Source organism: Cervus canadensis, chromosome 26, assembly GCF_019320065.1.
Source record: "Cervus canadensis isolate Bull #8, Minnesota chromosome 26, ASM1932006v1, whole genome shotgun sequence".
In the NCBI taxonomy this organism is placed as follows: Eukaryota; Metazoa; Chordata; class Mammalia; order Artiodactyla; family Cervidae; genus Cervus; species Cervus canadensis.
The window spans coordinates 1052470-1075371 of record NC_057411.1 but is presented as its reverse complement, the minus strand read 5'-3'; the positions used below and the strand labels follow the sequence as shown (position 1 = coordinate 1075371).

The 22902-nt window shown below is 46.2% G+C and overlaps 1 protein-coding gene across 5 annotated transcripts in view; it reads right to left on the bottom strand.

The window, feature by feature from the left end:
- Window positions 1-22661, bottom strand: part of DCUN1D4 (defective in cullin neddylation 1 domain containing 4) — a 71355-nt gene extending 48694 nt beyond the window's left edge. Inside the window, exon 1 of one of the 5 annotated variants that reach the window (XM_043447857.1) lies at window positions 21969-22661. In XM_043447857.1, the coding sequence (XP_043303792.1) occupies window positions 21969-21993 (25 nt within the window). In that variant the 5' untranslated portion in view covers window positions 21994-22661. Of the gene's footprint in view, window positions 1-21498; window positions 21638-21968 lie in introns of those variants that run through there. The other 4 variants (XM_043447856.1, XM_043447855.1, XM_043447859.1 and 1 more) reach the window with 4 other exon arrangements.
- Between the last annotated feature and the right edge of the window lie 241 nt (window positions 22662-22902).

The following is a 22902-nucleotide window of genomic DNA, read 5'->3' as shown; positions in this document are numbered from 1 at the left end:
CATAGAACTACCAACCTATCTGCTAGAAATATTTTGACAATAAAGTTAAATTCCCAACCAAATGTTAAAATATAGCTCATGAAATTTTCATGTGAATTGTAAGGCAAAACAAAAATAACTTCAGTAGTTATAACATCCTATCAGCAATGAACTTAAGCTTAATAGAAAAATACCACTGATGCTGGCAAATTGAGTAACACAAATAGAAGACAGATCTCAAATGAACCATATTCACTTTCTCTTTCTCCTCCCCAGAATTACTAGCACAATACAAGCTCCTGGCAAGAAAATAAACAGGAAAGCATCTCATTCACTTGACATTTCTTACAATATACGTATCTTGTGGACGTTTACACAACATAGAGCAGAAATGGAATCTAAGGCCCTCCCCCTCTTGTTTAACAAATACAGATAAATCAAAGGACTGGCCTGAAAGTGGCCTGTCTGAGAGGCCAGGGCCCTGGGATGGAGTCTATAGTTCCTGGCACTGCAACAGTAAAATGTGCCTCGGAGCCAATAACACAGAGGCAGAACTTGCACTCAGAGAAATGGCCAAATCAAAGACTGTCTCCACCAGCCATCTCTAACAACGTCAGGACTGCCCACTAAATCATACACAAAAGACAAAGTCAAGCTGCTCCACCACACGATACCGCACAACATAAAACTTAATGTTCGGTTTTTTAATCTCCAATTTCAAATGTTTTTCATAAAAAGTATGCTTGCCTACATGGTAGGTTATATGAATATGAGTTAAAAGTCGACGGCTATTTTCATATTTGAATAAGCATCAATAGAAGCAGCTTCATAAAATATCAAGATTTACATTAGTTCCTTTTCTTTACTATCGTAACGATTAGTAAACGTTAGTCTGGAAGTAACCCTGAAAAGATACTGTAACTTTCCAAGTTATGCCATTCTGATAAAAAAAAAAGAGAGAGAGGAAAAAAAAAATCACCCTTTCCTGGATATTTATTTAGGATGCATGTCAGATGCAAGGAGCCAACACTACAACACAAATTGTCTCTGCTGAGCTGGACTCTCTGGGCTGGAAAGCAAGCTGACCTGCCTGCCAGTATTTAGAAAGCTTCCCTTTTCTTTTCTAAACCGTGCCAGGAATCCAAGCCTGGGCTGGCCCGGAGGGCAGAGGGGCCAGCAGGCAGCAGAGTCCCTGACATGCACACACCACTGTCAGGAGCAGCGGGCTGTTAAGTGGCCACAGCGCTGGCCCGACCGACGGCCGCCCCGGCCTGACACCACGGGCACAGCCATTGAGAGTGGTCCAGAGAGTCAGGGCGCCTGGCTGAGACACAACCAGAGAAGGACCTCAAATTATTTAGCATCTGAGTGGCTGAGCCATATTTAAGGTAAATGATGACATAAATATGTGCAGACCTTGATTTTCCATCTTAATTAGTGCAACTACATAGAAAAAGATTTTAAAACATTTGGGGTGTTTGAATATATATGTATGTATATATATATATACACACGTGTGTGTGTGTATTTATGTACTTACACTTCTATTTCATAAACCTAGGTGGGGGGCTCTAAAGCTAGGAGCAATAGCAAAGGCTTTGGGGAACTTAATCTTACCCCCACCCCTCTCCCCTGGCATCTATGACCAAGCCATAAACTCCCTTTTTGTACTCTCTCAATTTAAAATTTGGAAGACAAATGATACACTACAGTAATATCTTGATATATAAATTAAACTTCTGGACTCACACACACACAAAAAAAACACCCAGAAACTTAAGGATCTAGATTCTCTCTTCACTGAGGATACACAGGATGTCTGCCAAAGATCACCAAAGCAATGAGGTCTCCAGACCTGTTGATTCAACTGTCAAAATTCACACAGGAGAATCTAAACAAATTAAAATTGCTAAATCCGTCTTTACACACACACACACACACACACACACACAGAGTTTATGCCAAAATAAAACTCCAAGCTTTACAACCTGACTCTGGAGTCTAACAATTAGTTTGAATCTCAGATCCACCAGTTATTTAACCTAAATTTCAATGTGCTCAGTTGTGAATGAGACTACAATGCCTGGATGTGGCAGAGAGTCAGAGTAATGTGTGGATCACAGTGAGTGCCCAATAAAAGATATTATCACTGTGAGATTATACCATTTTCCACACCAACCACCTACAATGGTTTCTACTTCTGTAGATCCAAGTCAAGCCCCACATCAAAGATCTCAAAGCTGCAGCTGCCTCTGTGACAGAGGCATATGGCCTGATACATCTCAACAGCCTATGATGGTACGTCTACATTCATATACCACCAACTGATTTCATAATGATGGTGGAAGAATATCTCAGCAGTGGAAAAAAAATACAAGAGGATTTAAGGTTCTATATATCAAGTTTCACTTTACAGAGGATGCAAGTAACAATGTTCATTTCACAAGTCACATAATATATGTCAGCAAGTCTCTATTTCCATATCCCGTGTCTAGTATCATAACCACCTCATCATCATCTCATCAAAAAAAAAAAAAGGAAAAAGAAAAGGAACCAGCAGCATGAACAAAACAGTTTTTCTTTAGTTTCATCAAGGTAAAAACCTAAGGAGTAGACACAAATTCAGGGGGAAACAAAAAGACCAAAATGGCATTAAAAGATAAATCCACAAAGGTTAACACATATTGAATTCATGGTTCATCTGTTCACTGCTCAGGGCAAGTAATAGACCTTGAAATCTAAAATAGATTTCACATCCTTAAGGAATAGATGTTAAGGGTAAAGATCACATGCTCTACAGAAATGCATTTAGGAAAGTACTAACTGATACATAAAATCTCCTTTGGCTCCTATTTCAATTCTAAAGGCTAAATGCTCAGTTAAGTCAACTTTAGTCTGTGATCAAAAGGCTCTCCACCATAGTCACTGGGTCAGACTCTCACGTGTGACATGCAAACCTAACATTCTGTATTAAGTGACAAATGGCTCTGCAGAAAGACACAGCATGCTCGATAAACGGCTTGCCTAAATTATCTTCTGAGTATTCTTTAAAATGATCAACAAATGCTGATGTGGCATAAAGTTTTCCAGGAGTTTTGGGGGTTTGTTTTGGGTTTTTTAATAATTATCATTTGTTGTGACCTGTATAACAGGAAAAAAGTGAACAACATTGAGAGGGTCAAAATTCACTTCCTCCAAACTACCCTTTGTATATAGGATCCCACAATATAGTGAGACACATGTATTAGGAATAAAACAAAAACTGTAAGTTCAGACAATGACCATCAACCAAAAGAATCAACTTTAAGAATTAACAGTCCTAACAGGAGTTTACTTCCACAAGAAGGTCAGAAACAACTGAAATACATAAAAATTCAAACCCTTCTTTTATGCCATAAATAATCACTTGTTAATATACCTGGGAGGTGATCTCAATTATAATAGCAAGGAAAAGCAATAGTACACGTAGGAATAAAATGTGCAACATTCAAGGGAAGAAACAATAAAAGTTTACAGGTGCAAAGATAATATTCCTGGAATGGAAAGACCCAGTATCGTAAGATGATCACTTCACCCTGTACTGAACTACAAAATTAAATGCAATCAAATTCCTATTCTCCCTACTTCCCACTTCCCCACCCCAAAAAAGAGGTGAGGGAAAGGGAAGGGAGTCAGGCAAGCTTAGCAGATTGAGTCTAAAGTTCACCTGAAAAGAACAAACATGCTTGACTTGCCAAGAAATTGTTGAAAATGAAGAATGAAAAACAGGCCCTATCAGACCATATATAATATAAAGCAGAGGTTGGTAAACTCTCTGCCAGAGTGCCAGATCTTAAATTTTATTTTAGGCTTTGTGGACCATCCGATCTCTGCTGCAACTACTTTGCCATTGGAGCTGAAAAGCAGCCATAAACAATACACAAGCAAATGAGTGTCGCTGTGCTCCAATAAAACTTTATTTCTAGAAAACTGGGTGGTGGGCCTGATTTGGATCATGAGCTGTAGCTTGCCAAGGCCTGATATAGAGGCGCAGTACTGTAAAATATGGTACATGTGCAATAAGACAAATCATTGAAAGAGAGCTAATAAACATGTCTACGCATGTCTGTGTGGTTGCGTGTATGTATAAGCACAGAATATGATTAAATGGTATTTCAAATCAATAGGGAAGAGAGAATTATTCAGCAAGCAGAGGGCAACTAGCTACCATGTGGAACAAATTAAAATTAATTCCAACCTCAGAAGTTACAGGTGGAAGGGAAAGGCACTCAAGGCTAAAGAGAAGTTATGGCCTCAGGGCCCCGCATCTTCTCTGCCTCTTCTACCCAATCTCATCTCTTACCTGTCTTCCCCTTACTCCCTCTTCTCAGTCACAGAGAGCTTCCTGCTATCCTGTGAGTACTCCAAGCAAGCTCTTACCTCAGGGCCTTTGAACACACTATTCTCTCTGCACCGAGCCCTCTTTCCTCTAATAACAACAATGGCTTGCTCTCACACTTCATCAGGCTGCCACTGAAACATTACCTTCTTATAGAACCTTGCCAGACCCAACAAACAGGACCCATTCTTCACTATCCCATTACCACGCTTTACCTCTCTTTATGGCATTAGTATCACCAGACTTTATGTCACATTTGGGTGCCATCTTCCTCTAGCATTAGAATATAAGCTTCACAAAGGTCAGAATATGCTCTTGTCCACTGCTGTATCCCTAGTACCAAAAGCAATACCTGGCACATATCAGGTACTCAATAAATACTCAAGGAATTAATGAATGTAGGGACAAAGGCATCAAGACTTCAATTCAGTACGCTTTGGTATTTCAGGGCATTCACATCACTAGATCTTCACATGTGAGAAGCAGCATGGTAACAGAAGAGACTCCAAGGCAGGGTAGGACAGAAAAAGGGCAGCTCTGAACCCCGTTTAAGAGGTTAATCTAAGGATGAGTATTTCCACTGGGCCGTATGCATCGGAGGGTACGCATTCCCCCTCAAAGGTAACTCATGTACAGCTGTCTCACATGAAGACGACACACGACTATGGCATGAAATCGGAACGAAATTTCACCAGACCAAGTTACGCGCCCAGAATCCAGAGAGTATTTAACTCTGCACAGCAGAATGCTGGAAGCACTTCTGAGCCTGGGTGCCACAGGAGTGTTTAAATCAGCCTTTTTTGGAAAGGCTGCCCAACGGCAAGTGTGGCCTGGATTCAGAGTGGTGTTTCATGAAGGCTACTGGTAGTGACCAAGGTGGGAAATGACTGGGGCCTTCGGGTGGTCTGTGGCAGCAAAAGTGGAGAGTACAACCGGACCGCAGGACATCCACGTTTAACTCACACCAATTCATGGCAACAGCTTGGCAAAAAGAAGAGGGAGAAAGACAAGTCAGTTGTCCCAGTAACTGCCCTGAGGCCTCTACTTAACGACAGGGAGGAGGGCAGCAGGACTCTGACAGTCGCTGGGCCGCTCAGCCTCCACGTGCCTCTCACAACACTATGTGAGCCGAGTATTTAGGAGATGCATTTTTCATAAAACACAGTCCCGAAACATAAGCCAGCTGCTTCAACTGAAGGTGCTCAGCTGAAGAAGAGTTGGTGACCTGTCCTAATGCTGGAGGAAAACACTGCTGTGCTAGAGACAATATGCAATGGGGGGCACCTTCTGAAAGTACTTCCAGTAATTTTTTTTTAGTGTATTTTTATTTATTTATTTGACTGCTCAAGGTCTTAGTTGTGGCATGCGGGATCTAGTTTCCTGATCAGGGATCGAACCCGGGCCTCCTGTATTGGGAGTGTTAAGTCCCAGTCAATGGACCACCAGGGAAATCCCTCCAGTGATATTTTTAATGCTGGTGATTTTCACCTTGGATATGGACTTTAGGACTCACCTCTATATAAAACGTGATTGCACTAGGAGGAAAACCAACAAGACTGCTTTCAGGAGCTGTGAGGGAAGCTCATGTCCTTTTGTCCAAGTCCCAAAAGTTCTCCTTGAGCTATGAAAACTAGCACAAGCAGAGTCAGGTAACTAGCTGCGGCCAAGCTGGGGAGAATTCACATTCCCAAGCCCATCCCTCCGTTCTAACTCATTTCTGATGGGAGCATCAGGGGGTAAAGAGCAGCAGCATGTCCCACCAAAGCTGTCAATTAGTAAACACACCAAGTTGGAGAACCTTACTATTAAATAAGAAGATAATAAAACTGGTGAAGTCAAAAACAATCTACCAACTTAAAAAAAAAAAAAAGATGGTGCAGAAAAGACATAACATGTTATTTCTATTTCAAATACACCTCTTTCTTCTTGTCACTAAGAATTCACAAAAGTATTTTATTATTAGCTAAACTCCAGCTGGTCAATCAGTAAGCAATGCTCTCAGGTACAAAATTTTTAATATAGCACTATGCACAGATATGTACTGATAAATGCTCTCTGAGGACAATGAAAATGACGAACTAAACCAGTAATGGCTTTTGGGGTGGAGGTAGAGGACAGAACATGGGGTCGTTACCATGTCATTGCCAAAAAAGTGAAACAAAATTAAGGTTATCAAAATCAGCATTCATCCTACATGTTTCTGGAACAGAACAAGAGCAAGATGCAGTGGTGCAGGGCTGGGTCTCTCTAAAGCTGATTCCACATGGAAGGCTGAGGGGTGCTCCACGCCATTGGTTACAGGGCCCACCCTCCTGAAACCTTAGTTTTACTCAGTGATATGGAAAAAGTATATAATAGTGTATGTAACTAAGATTCACTGTTTAGGTCTGCCCTTTCTTCTAGAGAGCTTCCCTGGTAGCTCAGCTGGTAAAGAATCCGCCAGCAATGTGGAAGACCTGGGTTCAATCCCTAGGTCGGGAAGATCCCCTGGAGAAGGGAATGGCTACCCACTCCAGTATTCTGGCCTGGAGAATTCCATGGACAGAGGAGCCTGGCCAGCTACAGTCCACAGGGTCACAAAGTGTCGGACAGGACTGAATGACTTTCACTTTCTTTCTTTTTCCTTCTAGAAAGAGGAGCCCATTTTCCTACAGATTTCAGGTACACTGAGGATATGAATGTCAGTGAGGGGGAAAAGAGACCCCTGCCAACCTGCAAAGGACAAGTAACAATGTAAGGTTGTAATCATGAGATTTTGGATTTGTGACTAAAACTCCAACAAGTCCGTGCAAGGCCCTACATGATCTGACCTAAGTCATTCCACTTCATTATCCTGCTCACTCCAGTCCAGCCACACTCTTCTTGACTACTCAAGTGAACCCCTAGCTCAGGGTCTGTTTTATTTAATACGCCCTCCTCCTCTTTCCCACCTCTGTGGTCACTGGCCTGATGCTGACGTCACGGAAATACCTTTTCAGATGTCACCTCATCCAGAGGCCTCCCTCCCCTGACTTCCCTATCCAAACCAGCACCTCCATCCCCACCAGAGTTAGGTTTTTACATAGCACTCTTCATTTTTTGACCTTTTTTAAAAAGCTTTATTGAAACAGACATCATATACCATACAACTGATCCATCTAAAGTGCACAAGTCAATGCTTTTTAGTGTATTCACAGCCGCGCAACCATCACAACGTTATTTAACAACATTTTTATCACCCCATCAGCAATCACTCCTCATTTTTCCCCTCACCCCTACATCATCAGGCAACCACTAACCCTACAGTTTGCCCCTACAGATTTGCCTTTTCATTTTCTATCGATAGAATCATAAGATATGAGGTCCTCTGTGACCCAGACATTATATTTTATATATATTTACATCTTTATCCTTTGTCACACTCCCTGGAGCCCAAGCTCCATGATGACAGGCATTTTCTTTTGCTTTGTTCACCACTTTATCCCAATACCTAGAAAAGCACAAGCCTAGCACATGACAGGTACCAATAAACAGGGGAAAAAATGCTTTTAATGTACCCACTGGGGACTTCCCTGGTGGTCAAGACTCTGAGCTCCCAATGCAGAGGACCTGGATTGGATCCCAGGGCAGGGAACTAAATCCTGAATGCTGCAACTAAGATCCGGTAAATCCTGAATGCTGCAACTAAGACCCGGTGCAGCCAAATAAATAAATAAACTTGAAAAAAAAAAAAAGTAGCCACTGAATTGAGCAATGTGCAAGTTACTCTATAACTGTGGTGAAGAATGAAATGAGGCATGGCTGGAGCAAGAGGTGAGGGATCAATCTATTATCAGGCATAAACAACTGTTGCAGAAGCTTTACCAAGAAGGGAAAGGAGAAACGCACAGAGGACAGAGTGGGTATTGAGTTTGGGCTTCACAATGATGAGCCTGGAGCACATTTAAAGCGCTGAGATTCAGCTTGCTTCGTAGCCTAGATGGTTACAGAAGCCAAGAGCAGAGAGTGCGTCAGATCACAGGTCAGGGTGGATCTGTAACATGAGCACAAATATATATAGCATATGTATGTCATTTTAAAAGAAAATTACAAAATGCAGTTTTAAGTTTAAAAATTCATTAAAAACGAGTTTTACTTCAAAATGACTTAAAATACAAGTCTACCATAAAATGAAGTCTACTTTTGACCCTATAATAGCAGTGTTTTCAACTGGTATTCTAGAACCAACTCACGCTCCTGCACACCAACTGGTAAGTCACTGAGCTATGTGATGTGACACAAGCACGTGTCTCACTTGTAAAACCTAATATTTTGACATTTGAGGCCAAATTGTCAAAACACACAGATCTGAAACAAGTTTCCACACTGCAAAACTGGGAAAAACCAAAAGCCAGCTTTGTGGGTTAGCTTCATACCGCACACTTGTCTAACTTGTTAGAGATAGGAACCTCTTGGTCTAACACCACCTGCTCACGAGAACACTGCGAGGACCGGACGAGCTCCCGCTGCAGCGCGCCCAGCACACTGCCCGGCGCGGAGCGGGCACCATCCGCTCACGGGAACACTGTGAGGACCGGACGAGCTCCCGCTGCAGCGCGCCCAGCACCCTGCCCGGCGCGGAGCGGGCACCACCCGCTCACGGGAACACTGTGAGGACCAGACGAGCTCCCGCTGCAGCGCGCCCAGCACACTGCCCGGCGCGGAGCGGGCACCACCCGCTCACGGGAACACTGTGAGGACCAGACGAGCTCCCGCTGCAGCGCGCCCAGCACACTGCCCGGCGCGGAGCGGGCACCACCCGCTCAGGAGAACACTGCGAGGACCAGACGAGCTCCCGCTGCAGCGCGCCCAGCACACTGCCCGGCGCGGAGCGGGCGCCCCCGGAACGGGGCTCTGTGTCACCCGGTGTCACCTGCATGCTGAGCAGGGTGGCCTGGACGCAGCCTTGGCACCCTCCCCGCCACAGCCCAAACCAAACCCGAGTACACATGGAGCTACTGAACACTGACCCAGGGGCTGCACATCGGAATCACCTGGGGAGGCCGAATAACGGCCACGGCTGGGGCCCCATCCAGTCAATCAAGCAAAAACGGGAGTGGACTTGTCGGAGCTTCTCAAGCAGCCCAGATGACTACACACAGCCAGAGAGGAGCGTGCGCCCCCAGCCTCTCCTCCACCCCCAATCCACATCCAGCTCACAACACCAGCCAGGCCAGAGGGGAGTCCAACCCATTCACGGCAAGCCCCGCCGTGTGAGGACAAGATCAAGATCCACGCTGTTTAAGGTCAAAAACCGAGGTGCAAACTTAAGGAACCAAGGGACAGTGAGGAGGAAGGCATGAACATCACTCTCCTCATCAATAAATACTTGTTATTTCCAAAACACAAAGTCAGGAAAGTGAGCGCGGAAAGAAGGAAACTGACGAGGAACGGGACCAGGTCATCGTGGGTGACTCAGCGCTTTCTCTGAACACAGGATCTGAAGCTAAGGCCATCCAAGCACACCATAGCTTCTGGCTTTTTCCTCCTGACTCTCACAGGACCTGAAAAGGGGGCCGGGGGGCGAAGCCCCATCCAGGACAGGTGGCGTGCCACCCAGCCCCCGTCACCAGCGCACAGCCTCTGCCTGCTGGTGCCACCATCTTAAAGGAGCCGGCCACTTCAGGACGGCCAGACTGGCTGCTCTCCCACCCCAACAAGACACAAAGGGCCCGAGACTCACTGGCTTCACCCCACCCTACCCACTGAAGAACACAGATCCATTTCATCTCACTAGTGTTAGAAGAGGCCTCGGAAAGCCCCAGGTTCGAGTCCCTGCTCCGCAGTGTCCCAGCTGAAGGCCCTTCCCGGTACCCAGCCTCACTAAATCAAAAAGGAGGCCCCTCCTCATCAGTCTCTTAGGGCGTGTGCCAGGCGCTCAGCACAGCACTGGCGCGTACTGTGAACCAACCAAGGTTCATTATTTTAATCCCTGTTATTATTATTCAGCATGGAAGAGACCACAGCAGACAGAACCCAGAAGACCAAAAAGACAGGGCAGAGGAACGACAAGGGGACGGACGGGTCTTTAAAACTCTCTTGTCAATAGCCAGCTGTCCGGACTTGAATGTTCAACACTCCTTCTCAAGCTTCCTGTTTAATTAAGAACAAATAATCTGTGGTCTAATTTTGGGAATGGAATCTGTAGAAAGATCTTAAAGGGGAAAAAGACTTAAACTCACCCTCAGCTACAGAAAAAGATAAGAAATCAGTTCAAAGATGTTACACAAAAATGACATTAGTTAGCTCTATAGGTTTTCTGGCTTTTCGGCAATGATGTTAGGCATCTCCTATATTCAAAAAGTATATGCTTAAAAGGTACTTAATACAAATGTCTGTTTAAAATAAAATCTTTAAGACTAAAAATGCCTATTTCATTAGTGACAAGAGAAAGTATGGAAATGCTCTTCTTTGCCATAATCAGTTGCCCAGCTAGAATGCATTTTTAAATGACTACTTTCATTGTGAAATGGCAGACATGAAAGAAGAGGAGTGGGAAAGAAGGAATTCATCCCAGACCCTGTTGGGATCCATTCCAAGAAGAAAAGAACCAAATGCAAAACAAAGATAATAACAACAACAGGCTCTGCCATCAGCATTCATAGGCCAGCGACAAAACACGGAACTCCAACATGCCTGCCAGGTCACCAAAGGGTTAAATGAAAGGCACAAGTAAAACAGTGTTATTTCAGAGTGTTCGTGCCTGGAAAATCCCATGGAGAGAGGAGCCTGGCGGGCTACAGTCCACTGGGTCCCAAAGAGCCGGACACGACTAAGCACACGTACTTCACAGGCAGCCGTGGGCACCTAAACACCAGTGTCAGAGTGCTTGAGTCAGCATCGCAACTCACCACCCACCAGCCGTGGGGCCAGACAAGGTTAGCTATCCATTCTGTACCTCAGCTTCCTCACCTGTAAAATGGGGATGATAACAGTACATTCATGTTCCTACTTTCAAGGGCTGGGGTGAGGAGTAAACGAATGAATGCAGGCAAGGCAACTGAACAGCCCACGAATAATCACTGTGTGTAAACACGTTGTGAGTCCCTCTCCTCCCCGACCCCGCTCTGTTCCCCCTTTCTCCCTGCATCCCACATCTGATTTCTCTCTTACCCCTCACCTCCCTTCCACTCCCTGGGGCCTCTCTCTAGCCCTCTCCATGTGGCTCCTGCCCACCCCTCCACCTGATTCCCCTTGGCTCCCCAACTCCTTTGGTACTGCCAGGCTGCTCCCTCCACTTGGAAAGCACCCTCCCACCTCACTCCCGCAGGCACACACCCATCTTTTCCTTCACATAATAGAACCTCAAAAGCTAAGCTTACACAATAACTAACCCTTCCCTGAAGGGGTTCCCTGGTGACTCAGATGGTAAAAGAGTCTGCCTGCAATGCAGGAGATCTGGGTTCGATCCCTGGGTCGGGAAGACCCCCTGGGGAAGGGAATGGCAACCCACTCCAGTATTCTTGCCTGGAGAACTCTATGGACAGAGGACCCTGGCAGGCTACACAGTCCACGGGGTCACAAAGATTCAGACACGACTGAGCAACACTTCACTTCACTTCCCTGAAGTCTAATTTTAATGACTACCTATTTGTTTCCAAGCATGCTGGGCATCCATCTAACCTTCCCTGTCCCATATTTTAACTGTCCAGGACTTCTCTGCCTCCACCACTAAGCACTGGAAGGAAGCTCCTTAAACACAAGGGCCAGGCTCAGCTGTCTCTGTCGCAGCAGCATCCGGCTACAGGAAAACCCTCAAAGGTTTGGTGAGTGACTAAGTGAGGCAATGCCTCACTTGCCTATTTTCTTTCTTATGACCTCTTTTCCTCTCCACGGTCTCCTTTCATTTATTTATTTGGCTGCTTTGGGTCTTAGCTGAGTCACGTGGGATCTTGAATTGTGGCATGCAGCTCTTGTTCCCTGACGAGGGATAGAACTCGGGCCCCCTGCACTGGGAGAGCAGAGTCGTAGCCACTGGACCACCAGGGAAGTCCCTCGAGGGACTCTTTTTAAAGAGAAGAAAGAAAACTGTCATTACACAGTAATCATTAGCAACAAAAACAGAAAAGTGCCAAGCATTTCTCTAAACATTTTGTGTTCTATCTAATCTAATTCTCAGGGTCACTCCTGATCTTGCCTCCTACTCCTCCTCTCTGCCAAACCCCCAACTCCCCTCCAAGCCCACTTTGCATGTTTGCCATTCCGCAAACACAGGTCTGCTCCCCTCCTCGGAGTCTCTGAATTTGTATTCCCTCTCCCTAGAATGCCCCCTCACCTCCCTCAGGGCTGCCCCGCCCAAGCCACAGAAACTACAACATCTTCTGCTCTTGTTCCCCTCCCCTGCACACATGGGAACTAATGAACTGATCACCATGGAACACACTCTTATTACCCACCTCTTTCCCCACGCTGGAATGAAAACTTCATGACAGATGAAGAATGGGGCCTAGTACACAGTAGGTGTTCAATAAACACCTTTGACTGAACAACTCCATACCCTACAGTAGGCGGCTTTATGAATGCAGAACCTGAAGAGTAGTTGAGTAATTTATGCACAGTCACACAGCTAACAGGGGCAGAACCCAGATATTCTGACTCTAGGGCCCACACTTAACTACTATGCTTCCCTGCCCTCCCGACCTGACCCAGAAAACAAATCATCTCATCCAAGGAACTAATCCTAGAACTGTATGCCTTTGGTCCACAGAAAAAGCCATCCACGAGAAAAATCTTTCAAGGGAACAAGTCAACTAATTCAAGCCAATTCTATGTGTAAAGTATTAATTGTCAGATTTATAATTTATGCAGCACTGTTGGTTTTTCTTTGGATTTAATAATTCAGTAAGAAGAGACGATTATATCTTTTTACACTGTAATACCCTCACAAACAGCGAAATGACAAATCATCAAGTAACAAGGGGGAGGCCTAAGCTGATATATATTAAAAGCCAAAAATTGTGGTGGAAAGTAGAGAAGTACAGACTGCAAGGGAATACAAGGGTATTTTGAGGGGTAACGAAAACATTCTATATCTTAATTATTGTGGTGGTTACACACACACGTATTTATCAAATGGGTACAAATTTATAGAATTAATTACACTCAATAAAGTCAACCCAAAAGCAATTAGGACTACTAGATATGATTTTTGGCTAAACAAAATAAACATTCTACCAGTATTATTTCCATACCTAATACTCTCAACAATTTGGAGGCGGGGGAGAGGACACAGATGTGATTAAGAGCAGACAGCAGTAAAGAGCTCTACACAGTGAGATCAGGGGGTGACTGCATGCCTCAGGGTCCTGCGTGACCACTGACAACGGCAGCTCCTACCACGGACACTGCCTCGGTACCCCCTTCAGTCTTCTGGATCACCTCGGGCCAGGGCTCTTGGACTCTGAACAGACTCCAGGCGGGGCGGAAAGGCAGATCACTGCTCTTCTCCACAATGGCCTCTGCCATGTATCGACCAGTGATAGATCTGAATGTTGAATTTGTCAGAATTCTTAGTTGCAAGCATTAGAAACCAACTGGCCAACTTAAACAGAACAGCAATTTTTCTTTTTTAAGGTTATTAGGTAGTTCCCATAATCTCCAGGAAAACCAGAGGACCAATCATACCAGCCGTACAACCAAAACATCTAAGGGCAGGGTGCACCACTGACATAACCTGGACCTGCCTTCAGCTTCAGAATCACACTCTGGTGTGGGTGTGTCTGGGCAGCTCTGCTTTGACAGTTAGAATTCCCCAATCAGAAGAAGAACCAGGGCCCCAAAGACTGGCAAAGGCCATCACAGATATAAAGGGATGACACACCATCTTTGCAAATACTACTGACACAGACAGCAAGTAATGAAAGGTTTTCAAAAAATATTCACAAGGAAAACAATCCTCAAAGATGGAAGTAAAAAGAAATCATACTCAGAGGTAATGTGATTTGGGGAGGGTGGGGGTCTTTTGACACATTATTCAATATTTTACGGTGGCTTAGTTGATAAAGAATTAGCCTGCAATGCAGGAGACACATGTTCAATCCCCGGGTTGGGAAGATACCCTGGAGAAGGAAATGGCAACCCACACCAGTATTCTTGCCTGGAAAATCCCATGGACAGAGGAGCCTGGTGGGCTACAGTCCATGGGGGTCACAAAGAGTCGGAGGTGACTTAGCGACTAAACCACCACCACCACCACCAGTATATTAATTAGTAGTTTCAAAAAGTACAAAGCCTACCTTCCTAGATTGAAAATAACTCATTAACAGCATTTTCGGATTAAAAGAAAAACAATTCAAATCTAAAGCAGCAAATACTTTGTCTACCAGAATACTGGACATGATAGAGAAAAGATCCTTAGATCTGAACAGTCATGTGACAATTGCTAAAATATATGATCCTATTTAAAATGCATTGCAGTATTTTTCTCTATTTGAAACATAAGCTAAAAATTGTAGCCTCTTTTATAGCCACCAATACAATAGCCTCTCTTATGGCCACCAAGGGTCCATCTAGCCAAAGCTATGGTTTTTCCAGTAGTCACGTACGGATGTGAGAGTTGGACTATGAAGAAAGCTGAGTGCTGAAGAAATGATGCTTTTGAACTGTGGTGTTGGAGAAGACTCTTGGGAGTCCCTTGGACTGCAAGGAGATCCAACCAGTCCATCCTAAAGGAGATCAGTCCTGGGTGTTCATTGGAAGGACTGATGCTGATGCTGAAACTCTAATACTTTGGCCACCTGATGCGAAGAGTTGACTCATTGGAAAAGACCCTGACACTGGGAGGGATTGGGGGGAGGAGGAGAAGGGGACGACAGAGGATGAGATGGTTGGATGGCATCACTGACTCAATGGACATGAGTTTGAGTAAGCTCCAGGAATTGGTGATGGACAGGGAGGCCTGGCGTGCTGCGGTTCATGGGGTTGCAAAGAGACAGACACGACAGCAACTGAACTGAACTGAACTGATAGCCACCAATATTTATTTTTTTAGTACTTTGTTTTGTTTGTTTTGTTTTTATTTTTGGTGGCTGCACAGCATGCGGGATCTTAATTTCCCAATCAGGGATCAAACTTGTGCTCCCTGTAGTGGAAGTGTGGTGTTTTAACTGTTGAACCACCAGGGAAGTCCCAGCCACAAATATCTTTAAATGTATGTTCTGCTTAAAAGAATAATTCTCAAGAGGTACTTCTGCTAACCTGAATCTCAGAATTTAAAAAAAGAACATGCTATGAAAGCCTACTGACTGTAATTTAAGCTGGTCACCTAAACAGAGATGTCAGCATTAATGTCAGAGGCTCAGAAAACTCACCTCCAAGTAACACAGTCTACTTCCTAAAGAAAGAAAGCCTTTGGAGAGCTTAATGTATTCTTAACATTAAAAAAAAAAAAAAAAAACAACCCTTAGGACCAGACTCTGGTCATAAAACAAAATAGGAAGGGAGACAGACACTTCCAGGCCCTTTACCAACAGACCTGCCAAGCCCTGCCCAAGCCTTCCCCACGGCGGCCTATTACACCCAGGTCAGAAGTGGACACATGCACTGTCCCAGGCACACTCCTGTCCCTCAGCACATCACCAGCGGGCGACTCCCTTCTGGGGAACTTCTCCATGCCACAGACATTCTTCAAAACTGATATCTGCATGTATTTAAAAATACATATTATTTAAATTGGTTTGCATAGGACAACTCTGTCCAAAAAAAGGGCAGAGAATGAATAAGTGAAAATCTGTATTCCTGGAAGAAAAACCTAAAGATAACAAAAGACATCTCAGAAGCAGAATTGCAGGAGGAAGCATTAAAATCTTTCAGATAATTCACTAACTGCTCAAGAGTTGACCATCTAAGTTCAGTTCATTACATATTTGAGGTCCTAAGCAATGCAATGCACTGGACCACAGCATGAATACTAAGGCAGAGTCCCAGATCTCGAGAGAGTTATCGTCTAACTGGAAAAGGGACAAGAAAGTAAACACACAGCTACTGTTAAATAAGATAAAACTGAGAATAAAAGTCAACAGTCCTTGGAGATTCGGTGGAGGGAAGGAGTCTGCTTGAGTGGGAAAACAGAACAAGAGAAGTGGCGCTGAGTGCAGAGGGAGGGGGGGTTCAGGGGAAAGAAACTGAGCTTAAACTACAGAACCAGTTCAACCCCAGCTTCAGAGACATCTGTAAGCAACTGTGAGCCTTTGAGGTTTGGAGTAGTGAGGTCTTAAGGACAAAGATTTTCAACTGATGATGAAGAGGATAAACAGGAGGCTAAGCCTGACAAAAAGATTACTGGTTAGAAAGGATGGCTCAGACCTAGGGCAATGGCAATCAGTATGGAACAGGCATAGGAAGAGATGCAAGTTTGCACTCGCTACCAACCAAGGAAAGAGAGGATAAGCAATGTCTAAGCTTCCAGCTTGGGTTATTAAATGAACTGCAGTTTCATTCAACAAATGAAAAAAAATGAATTGGTCTTGTTTTCATCTTTATTTTGGCCACTAGGAAGCTCAGAGCCAAATACATGGCCCATTTCTAACATACAGCAAGCATTTATGTGTAGCTTGTAAATCTGTATTTTCTTTCTCTTGACAGAATTTTAAAGTTGCCTCTCATTATTTTAGAATGTGGCAGAAAATAAATCAACAGATAAAAATGATTGAGACCAAGTCAAAGACAGTTGGACAAAGTAGCTGATTCAGAGATATAACTATAGGCTGCCAACTCATAGCATTCTCATCTTTCTTCTGCCCTAGGGAAGTCTGGAACCCACAACAGAAGCTAAAAATGCCAGACTTAAAAAAAAAAAAAATGCACCAGACTTTCACCTTCTCCACTTCCCTTACAACTAGTAGTGGCATGACGTCAATTCTACCCAATGAGACTAAAGAGCAAGTCTCCAAGGTGACCTTCCAGAAAAGATTCTTCTCCGTAAGGGAGGGAACTGTAAGGAAATATGCTGCTTTCATCCTTTTCTTACATAGGCATGATGTCTGGTGCTACAGCAACCACATTGCAAACATGAGGCAATGAGCCTAAGGCTCCTGATAAACCAAAATACTAAGAATAAAGGGAAAAAGTATACAAAGAGCCTAGATTCTTAAAAGACATACTGAGACTCTGTACCAGCCTTAGAACCATCCATCTCTAAACTTCTTGCCACTGAACAAAAATAAGCTCTATTACTTAAGCCACTTTTGATTGAGTATTTACCTGCCAGAGGCATCCTAAATCATACAACAAAGTTACCATGAGGTCAGTTTCTGAAGCCATGATTTTTTTTACACTGCTGACTACACAAGACTATTATTATTGAGATGAGAGCAATGCAAACATATGTGATAGTCAGGAAAAAAGCAATCAATAAGCACTTCTGGGAGCAGTTAAAGAGAAATGGATATAATGATAAATAACATTTGAAAAAATGTGATCATGTGTTAATAGGGGTACTTCTTGGGAGCAAGAAGAGAGGAAGAAAAAACAAAAGTACAGAAATTCTCAGAAGTTGAAAATGTGAGCTCAGTTGTGTCCTACCTTTGCAACCCCATGGACTGTGGCCCACCAGGCTCCTCTGTCCATGGGATTTTTCAGAAAAGAATACTGGAGCGGGTTACCATTTTCTCTTCCAAGGGAGAAAATGAGGGGCTCTTTCTTTCTGGCAATATTACTGGTAAAACAACCTGAAAATTTTCCCACTATAGAGCTTTCTCTACTTACGACGGGGTTATGCCCTGAGTAAATCCACTATTTAACTGAGACTATCCTATGTCAAAAACACATTTAATAAACCTAACCTACAGATAACAGCTTAGCCTAGCCCATCCTAAACATGTTCAGAACTCTTATGTTAACACATAGCTGGAAAATTATCTCACTTCAAGCCTATTTTATAACAAAATATTGACTATCTCAGGTAATTTTTTTTTTTCCACGCTATGTGGCATGCAGGATCTTAGTTCCCCCACCAGGGATGGAATCAATGCTCTCAGCATTGGGAGCGCAGAGTCTTAACTGCTGAACCACCAGGGAAGCCCCCTCAGGTAATTTACTGAAAACTGTATTGAAAGTGAAAAACAGGATGGTTGTCTGGGTACAAAATGGTTATAAGTGTACTGGCTGTTTACCCTCCTGATTACGTGTCTGACTGGGAGCTGTCGAGGCCGCCACTCAAGCGTCAGGAGAATATAATACCATACATCACTAACCTGAGAAAAAATCAAAATCCAAAATTCAAGGTACAGTTTTTATCAAATGCATATTGATTGAGCACCACTGTGAAGTCAAACCATCCTTAAGTTGGAACCATCTGCTTGAAACAGTCGCAAAGTTCTGGGTAAAGTTTAAGAAACATCTGTTTAAATGCATAAGTAAGCTCATAAGAAAACAAAACCACCTCCCCAAAGGCCAAAAATCAAAGAGGAACCTAAAAACCACAGCAAAAAGGAGCTACGATAATAACGTATAGGAACCCGGGGTTTGAGGGCTAGGGAAGAGAGAGCGTCACGTGTATCTATAGGGCACCTGCCCTTTAGGATGAAATTGAAAAAAGAGAAAAGGGAACAAAATGACTGGCCTAATATTTTTTTTAAAAAACACCACCTTAAAGACAATTACAGCTCCTGTTTTTAACTTCATCCACTTCACCCTTTACAAGAGCAAATTTCATGACACACGCGTGTTTAGAAAAAAAAGGAAAACATAACCAGGTTAAATATTTACATATCACAAAGGAGTTCCTGGATATGTCACCATAAGCTTAAGTAAAATATAAAACAGATATAAATCTTTTCCTGATAAAATCACACATTGCCCAATTTTTCAGCCATTATGAAACGAACCATATGAGTTCACTGAGTCAAGCACTCAAGTTCCATACTTGTAACCATACTAGACAGTTTCCAAGTCTTTGGACTTCTTGGTAAAATTTTTATCATCAGGGTCATCACAATACTCTTCTAGTGACCATGCTACCAATGGTTTCATAATACCTTATACATCACATTAAAAAACTCCTGTCATTTCTGAGCTAACCTGATAGCCCTCCACATTACACGTTTTGGAGTCGTCATTGCATATAAATGGTAAAGGGAACTGGCAAAGGATGTGATGTCTGCAGTCTACAGGCTGGAAGTATGGTTTCCAACACTAAAGAAAAACACATGAAAACCTAAGGTTCCCTCCACTGAGTTTACCTTCCTCTAGTCTCATTTGCTTTCCATGCTTCTTTGGAAACCGAAGACATCATATATTCCCTTTGCTCATCTTCACATTTTCACGCTGGCTTAAATAAATGAGATCATTTTCACTGCAATTCCATTAAGCCACCTCCAGCTCTCAATTGGTGGCACAGTGGTAAAGAATATGCCTGCCATTGCAGAAGACACAAGAGACCTGAGTTCGATCCCTGGGTCAGGAAGATCCTCTGGAGTAGAAGTGGCAACCCACACCAGTATTCTTGCCTGGGAAATCCCATGGACAAAGGAGCCTGGCGGGTTATAGTCTACGGGATCACCAATGAGTCAGATAGGACTGAAGCGACAGAGCGCACACACGTACATGCACACACTAAATTCAAGACCATCTTTCCCCCAGAAGTCCCCTTATCCTTTGGCAATCCAAACGGCCCAAGAACTGCAAACATTATTTATACTATCTTCACAAGGTTTTTACGTGTCTCCACTGCATTCCTAGATTTAACTAAGACGGAACCTTTTAACCTGATGTTTATACACACAGGAAGCCACAAGTACACACTATTCTAAACTCTGCTTTAAACTGCGTCGCATCTTCAATGTTTCTCCACAACCTATGCACTAAATGGTTCAAGACTAAGCATTTATTCTACAAGTAAGGGCACCAAATGCAAGTGGGAAATATTCAACTTGGAGATAAAGAACCCAAGTGTGAAAGGACTGCGCTTGGCTTGGTTCTCGCCCACCCGCTGACACGGGGAGAGGGTCCCAGGGGACAGGAGCGCCTCACTGGAGCGCGCTAGGGTCCGCGGGGAATAAGGCACGAGTTAGAGGAGCTGGGAGGCTCCGAGGGGCGCGCTGCATTCTGGGACTCGTTTCCACAGTTACCCACGTGCACCCAACCCAACCGCGGTCCGGACTACAAGTCCCAGAATTCCGCGGGACCGCCTTTCCCCTTCACACCCGGCGACTGGTGCCAGACCCTAAAGGAAACCCCTAAAGCGCCCTCTCCGAACCGCTGGAAGAGGTCGCGCCCCGCCGGCGCTGCGCTGGGTTTGTGGTCCGGCCCTCCCGGCAGGGAAGCGGATCCCTAAGCACCAGCCTCCACACCTGACGATCAGAAATTAGACAACTGCGTCACAGACTGCCAAATTCTCTGACCGTCAGGGACCCCCCCCCCGCCGCCCCGCCCCTGGACTCCAGGGCCCGACCCCTCCGGCACCCACGGCGCAAAACCCGCAGCCTGCTCCCCTGCCCCGCCTCCCAGTCCCGCAGCTATAGCCCGCGCCAGCGTTGACCTCGCTTCCCGCCGCTCAGGGGAAACCGCGGCAAGCGCCAACCTCAGGGCACCTCCCCCGCCCCCCCCAGCCCCGCCCCCCCTTATACCCCGAAGCTCAAGGCTCCCCTTCAAGGGACCCAGCCTTAATCCAGGGAAGGATACACCTCCCCCAAACACACAGTCCGACACCTTCCCCCCCGAGCCCCGCGCAGACAGAATCTGGACAAGACAGTGTTCCCCTGACCCGGCCCCTCCCAACCTCTCTTCCCTCACAACTAGCTCTTCACCCCCACAGCACCTCCTCTACCCCTGCCCCCATCCTGTCACCCCAAACCACGTTCTGCCTCTCCTCTCACTCCCGATGTCCTTATGTTCCCAACACCTGCTCCATCCTATTACCCCAACGTCGGCCCCCCTCACCACTCCCAGTTCTACCCCTCCACGCTTCCTATGGCCCTCCTGCTCGCCGGACTCCCCAACTATCCCATCACACCCCAATCCCTCCCACCATCTCGCTTTCCCATTACATCAGCCCTCATCTCCTCGCCTGCCCTCCTGCCCCGCACGGCCGTTGCCCCCAATCCTCCACCCCATTGTTCCCCCCCACCCCCGCCATCCAGCCCTTCTTCCCATTGTCCCCGCCCCCGCGCTCCCCTAGCACTCACCCGCCTTTCTCACGGAGCCGCCCGCACCGCTCAGCCCCTAGGAAATCCTCACCCCTGCGCCCCGCTCGCTCGCTCGCTCCCTCTCTCTCTCCCCCCGTCGGTGCCAACCCCCAACCCTGCTCGCTAGCGCCCGCCGCCGCCTCCACCTCCATTCACCCGGGACACTCTGGTCCCGGCCCTTCATCGCACGTCCCGCCCCCCCCTTCCCCCAACACTGAAATGGAGCCAGTCCCCACCCCCCTCACCTCCGCCCTCCCCCGGCAGGCCGGCCCCTTCCCCCCACGCCCGCCCCCGCCCCGCGCCGCCCGCAGCGTCACCGCCCGCCCCGGCCCCGGGAGGGGAAGGGGTGGCTCCCGGGCAGGGGATCCCGGCGCGTTTCGGGACAGGAGGCGCGGGGCGGGGACTGCGGGAGATGAGCGGAGAGTGTTGGCAGCCGCCCGCTCCCAGCCGGCTGGTTCTCTGTTACTCACTGACAGCGGCGGCATCCGAGTGCATTTTCGGGCAGCTCACACCGCTCTCGCCGCCCAAGCTCCCGCGCTCGCCTCGCGGTCCCCCCACCGGCTCGCCGCACCTCGGCTGGGAGCTGAGGACCCGCCGCCGGGCACTCTCGGCCCGCCCACCTCGCCTCCTCCATTGGCTGAACTTCGGCTGAGGGGCCGCCCACCCGGGCCTCTCATTTGACAAAAAGAGTGCGGAGAGAGCTGGTCTGGAGCTGGCAAAGAGGCCCCGCCCCCTGAAGTCCAATACGATTGGCCCCGGCGCCTCGTCCCCGTACCGCCCCTGGCGGGGTCCATGCTCCCGGATAGCAGGTTGGACCTGGCCGCTGTCACTCAGCCCCGGGGGTCCAAAAGCGCGTGTAGGGGCGAGGCTGGGGAATTGGTCCACCTTGACCCTGGAGCCCCGCCTTCTGGTGGGCAGGACTGGTGGAGCTGTAGACCAACCAAGAAAGATGGGTCGGCGTCTGAAACAAAGCAAGCGAAGTGTTTCCCCAAGAACCGAGAAGGGGACGAGCTGTTGGTGCGGCTTGTTCCCGCTGCACTGAGTAGGGGAACCAGCTCTTCCCCGCTGACTCGACGCGTCGGAGTCTCCTGCTTGTCTCTCACGCCTCCGAGCGGCTCTCTTCGGGAGCCCAGTCTGCGACGAAGTTGGACTGGGACTTCTCTTTCTGGCTGTGTCTTGCAGCTAGAGACTGGTAAAGAATCGCCGCGTCTTTATTTCCAGCAAACCCTCTAGTGAGGAACAAATTCTTTCTTGCACAACAAGTCACAACAATCCATTCTGTCCTCATTTTCGAAATGCACTTCTTTTCCAGCGACAACACATTTCCTCCTCCTTCGTCACAAATGGGCTGTTCTAAAGGCTTCGACTGCTGCATGGTCGGTGATACACATTTGTGCGCCCGCA